The 5321-nt window shown below is 53.9% G+C and overlaps 1 protein-coding gene across 1 annotated transcript; it reads right to left on the bottom strand.

Annotated features, from left to right (window-relative positions):
* Nucleotides 1–1351: 1351 nt before the first annotated feature.
* Nucleotides 1352–4197, bottom strand: DICSQDRAFT_141416 (WD40 repeat-like protein; the record flags this gene model as incomplete). The annotated part of the gene is made up of 5 exons (XM_007371012.1): nt 3693–4197; nt 2927–3604; nt 2788–2869; nt 2352–2735; nt 1352–2300 (listed from the first exon to the last, which is right to left on the bottom strand). A coding segment is annotated over exon 5 (411 nt), but the record flags the coding sequence as incomplete, so codon positions are not given.
* Between the last annotated feature and the right edge of the window lie 1124 nt (nt 4198–5321).

The raw sequence follows: 5321 nt of genomic DNA, 5'->3' as shown, positions 1-5321 counted from the left end.
TGTACCTTCCTATCCTCCAGTAACATTCATTTTTTTGTCATGCAAGCAGTCACATATAAAATTATGCTGCATGCCAAAGATGAGATATATTGGAGAAGAAATGAGTGTTAGAGAGGGGGGTATACAGGGCTGACCCCCATTGTTCGGACGATTCTCCGCGCAGAAGGTCACGAATCGTCACGCTTGCCGAGCCCTGCCGGCCTTCGGGAATGTCCGTCATCCAACTTGATGAGCCTTAGCCGAGCAGCCTAACCAGGTCGGAGAGTGAAAATGTGGCTGCACTGTCACGCCCTCGAGGGTTTCTCCCATTTGTGCACCAGTGAAGGCTTCGGAGAATTGAGTCCTGGGTATCATGGGTGTGTATGAGTACGTCTGAGAAACATGAAAGGAAGCGCCCGAGGAGGAGCTCGGAGCGAGACTCATCAAGTTTGAATAGGGATGAGTTGCACCACTTCCTCCTGCAAGATCGCCGCAGTGACTCTGTGAATAAATTTGGTTCTTTTTTCTGCTTGTTTGGAATGAACTCGCGCACCTATTTGCCAGCTTGCAGCTTTATCGGGTGGAAAATGAGGGAGACATGGTCCTTTGTCCGAACACTAGGGTCTGTCCGAACACTGGGGTCGCGATAGTAAGTGTTGGCCGCTCGATCGTGTTCATTCTGATTAGCCGACATAGCGAACCAAAGACCGATCGCCGGACCGCACACAAGAACGGTCGCGACGCACTATTTGATGCGATAAGGGACGCATGAGGCTTTTGGTCAGCCCCTATCCTCCTTTGAGCTCGTTAGATATACGCTGTACTCACCCTATCCCTCTGCGCAAGTCCCGAGACTCTGCGCCCCTCAGCCCTATCAAGAGCTCGCCGCGGTTCACGTTGCACAGGCCCGGGAGCCTGCGCTACGCCTCGCCCTCCGATGGTGCAGAACAAGACAACAGAAGAGGCCGCTTTGGGCTTTCGATGGAGTGGCACCTTCAGGTCACCCCCGGACGCCGCAGCCCCCACCACTTGCTCCATCGCAGATAGGTCGCATCTGCGGGCAGCAGGCATCGGATAGCGGACGCATCTGATACTCTCCCTCTGAAGTCAACTCTTGAAAGCTTCCGATTATGCGATAGATCACTCCGACAGTGATGGAGGCTACCGAGGCAAATTTTGCGGCGCTCACGCCCTCTTGCTCCCTACGGCAACGCCGCTAGTTCAGTCCCCTGCGCTACAAAGCCACAGTTGAGTATCCCAGACTCATGGTGATCCACGCGACGCACGGCCTGATACGACGCACATTCATTCAGTCATAGCATACATATCGAGACGGCGGTTGTAACGTGAACATCGACCGCACTTCCCAAGCTGCCTCCACCCTCCATGTCAAACCAGTTCCGTAGCCCTCTTCGCCTGACATCCTGTAAACGACGACCAAAGACAGTTCCATTGCGTGCTGCGGACCACAACATCGCCACGTCTGGGATGAATGAAACATGCTGGACCCAGTCACCGTGGTAGGGGAGCGCCGTCAAGCACGATCCATCGCTCGTCCTCCACACCCGCACTGTGTTGTCGCAAGATGCAGAGGCGATATACTTCCCACACGGGGAGAAGCACGCCTGGTATACCCAGTCCTCGTGTCCCTTGAGAGACTGGAGCATGGCACCTGTGCGCGCAGTCCATACCCCCATCGTGTGGTCGTCCGACGCCGAGAGCAGCAGCCTATCATCCGGGGAAAAGGCCACATCGACGACCCTAACCTTGTGCGCCTTCAAGGACAGATGCTCCCGTCTAGTCGCCATGTCCCAAACGCGGATCGTCCCATTCTTGTATCCAACAGCGACGCGTGTGCTCGAGCGACTAAATGCGGCTGTGAGGGGGTCACTGTTCTTGCGATGTCGCTGTAATGGGAGAACAGAGGCTTGATCTTTGTTGTCTGGTTGGCGCTGTTTAGGTGTAGCGGCTAGAATGTTCGTCCATCCCACATTCGTACAGTGTTCTCGCCGTCTCGGGATGCAATGGAAGCGCCGTTGCTGGACCACGCACAGCGTTTCGAGGGAGCAACGTGACCCTCGAGAGAGGCGACTTGGTGTGGGTTGCCGCTAATGTCCCAGATCGCGACCTTCCCATCTTCACCTGCGGACGCGAGGTGTCGGCCGTCCGGTGAGAACGCGAGATCCAGGACACGATCATCGTGGGCAAACCACTCGCATCCCAGAGGATGATGGTGGTATCCGTGGAGGATGTCGCTACAAACTGCCCGTCCGAGGAGACGACAAGTGCGGTGACCATTGAGTCATGCCCGGGCTTGCCAGCTACTCCAGTCAATGTCCAACTCTAAATCTCGGATGCGGGATGGAACTCACAGAATCTGGCGTCTTCAGCCATCGCCCATTTCTTACTTAGTGGACGGAAGCACCCGTTGATTTCGTTCGACCAGGAGATCGTCTTCCGGACATTCTGGAATGGGAGACCAGGGACCGTCAATAGCACGCGATGGGACGGGTACGTAAGCAGGACGTTGTCCAGGGCTGCACAGAGCTCCAGGTTGGCAGCTTGACGACATTCCTTGCGTAGATACCCAATGTTATGATGCCAGAGTACCAAAGTGACGTCTGTTACCGCTGTTTGCTTTGACCTAGGCAAGACGTGGACGGCACGTCGGAGGCTCTCGGTCTTGGCTCTTATCCACCATCGTAAGGAGGTCTGGCGATCATCGCCTGATTGAAGAGGTGGGACGCATGATGATTCTGATATGAAGGACATGAGGTATACAACTAGGACACAGAATGAGATACCCACAAGTACGTTCCCCCTTCACAGGCGTACTAGCGACAACGTGAACCAACACCTCTGTGATGTCTTGATCCACATCTTGAAGTATCTGAAAGCGAACGCAGAGTCACAATCAAGGAACACATATGATCATGCAAACGCTCACATTCAATGTTCGCAGCGGTAATCGACGGGACAAGTCACCTTCTCCCAGAGGAGTATCAGCGTATAACGAGAGACGTTCGCAGGTGAGGTGTTCGACGTATGGGAAGGCTAATAGGAAGTGAAGGAAGGCGGTTCGCGTTTGGAACCTGGCACCGTGGATAGTCAGGCTCCGAAGGCCAGACAAGCATTGCCTGCCGCAAGGCAGAGTGGACTGGGGGAGTTGAGTATCGATCCCGATCACAAAAGAGAGCCCGTTGAATGTGACACGGTGGAGACAAGGGAGGATCGACAGCAAGGGGAATGAAGAGACTTCACTCCACGACAAAGACAGAGATCGCACGACAGGCTGAAGGTGTGGCTGGGCTTGGACAGCATTGTAGAACTGAATGAGCTGTTTCGCGCTCTGTATGTCCACATTACTGGAGAGAACAAAGAGGCTACGAGGCTGCAGTTGGCTGCAGGTGAGGGCGAAGGCTTGCAGCACGACCGTCTTGTCGCCGGAGCAGAGATCGACGACCCTTTGGATGACCTCCCATGGAAGCGCCGGGGACTGCGCGGCGGGTGAAACCGAATGCGTGGGGTGCCAAGAGTTCGCAAGGTCGTCGATGGAAGATATGGGTTGAAGTACAAGAGCAAATCGCCTGCGGGTGACACGGCGAGCTCGAGATGGACCAGGTGTCTATGAAGGGATCGTAAGCAGATCTAGATATGCGTCAAATGGGACTCGTCCGAGCCGCATGTTTTCCCGGTTCTGCGACCTCACATACTTGTCGGAAGCCATACAGGTAACTTCAATCTCAGCTCCTATCGGACTGTTTTGTCTTCGCGTGTACACATACACAGCACACCTAACAAAAAATTGAGATACTAGGAGAGCGCAATGCTTCAGCCTCGCACCGCAGCGAACGGTACAGAGCCTAGATCATCCTCGTAACCGGCGCGTCTCTCTGGAGCCATTCATCGTTGTTGATGTTCGGTCACCCGATGTTCAGCGTGCGGAGCTCGTGACGCCCGGATGCAAAGGCAACGGAAGCCTTGAAGAGGGCGCGTCGAGTCGTACATGCGCTTGGGCTGGTGAAGCGATGGTCCATACAGAAAAGGGGAGCTCATGTTAAATAACCGACGGTAGAACGAGATGGGCCCACACGGAGATACGCCGTGCCTGCATGCAGAATCACATCAGTAAAATATGTGCACAAGACTCACCCTGAGCGTGCTATGGGACATCATCCCTCGTGGCAGTCGCCTCCATATCAAGGAAGCCAAGGCGGGGGCCATAATTGGGAGGCGCGGATGTGGATGATCATGCGATGGAGCAAGAACAACCCAGTTTGCATGACGTCCTATGCACTGGGACAACTCTTTGTAAGCATGTGCAGGGAGCCAACCTGAGGGATGGAGGACGAGCAGATGTAAGCCTAAGTGTAGGACAAAGGATAGTGTCGAGGGAGCAGGGAAGCGATGCTTTAGGTCTTGTCGGTTATTGCGCCTAGATTTGGGCCATAAGATAGCAGGGGGCAGTGCGAAATGAGTCGTGGTTGCTGGCGATGTTCAAGGCCGCGCACAGCGAGCGTCGACAGTGACTTGGAATGCAGGGAATGTTGGAGGCTGTGAAGAGACAAGGGACATACCACAAAAAGTCAGTACGTATAGCGTCATCTTGTCTTACAACCAGATTCGGTCCTGTCCAGGCGACAATCAGCGCAAGATTTCATCTTGTGCATAAGGTTAGCGTGCCAGTGCTAGTGAAAGACCAGGACATCAGGCGTCGCGATGATCGGTAAGAATAATGTCCAGCTCGAAGTTGCTGTCAGGGTCGATACTGAAGGAAAAAAGGAAGTCGCGTTTGGGCGCAGTGCAAACGCGTGTCGTACACAGTAGATACAATAAGGCTTATATACGTACAGTCGACACCCTCCTAACCCATACCTCTGGTAACCCATAAACTCCGAAAACCCATAGGATTTTGGCTTTCCCAAGTCGGGATAGGGGGAATTCGACCCCATAACCCATAGGTCCCCAATACCCCATAACCCATAGCCTTCTAGGGCTCAAAACCCATACGGTAATAGTGGTCACACTGAGATTTTGCTCATCAATAACCCACAAAATACTTGACACATTCTTCCCAGTGTCCTCCCAGTGTCCATCCACGCTTCGACCATGTTGTGGGTAGGTTAGTGTGTTCGAAATCCCATAGCGCTCCCTCAAAGGGTCAGTAGACGCCTGTTCAGCCCTCGCTAACTGGGACTTATCAGGGCGCTTATGAGGCGCTAAAGTTCTGGTAGCCCATAACCCCTCAAAACCCATATATTTGGGCCTGTCCCGAGGGCTATGGGTTAAGAGGGTGTCGACTGTAGCTAAATAGGGGTAGATAAGGGCGCGGGTATCCGTCG

Source organism: Dichomitus squalens (genome assembly GCF_000275845.1).
Source record: "Dichomitus squalens LYAD-421 SS1 unplaced genomic scaffold DICSQscaffold_84, whole genome shotgun sequence".
In the NCBI taxonomy this organism is placed as follows: domain Eukaryota; kingdom Fungi; phylum Basidiomycota; class Agaricomycetes; order Polyporales; family Polyporaceae; genus Dichomitus; species Dichomitus squalens.
The sequence above is the reverse complement of the archived record's forward strand: the minus strand, read 5'-3'. Positions and strand labels throughout refer to the sequence as shown.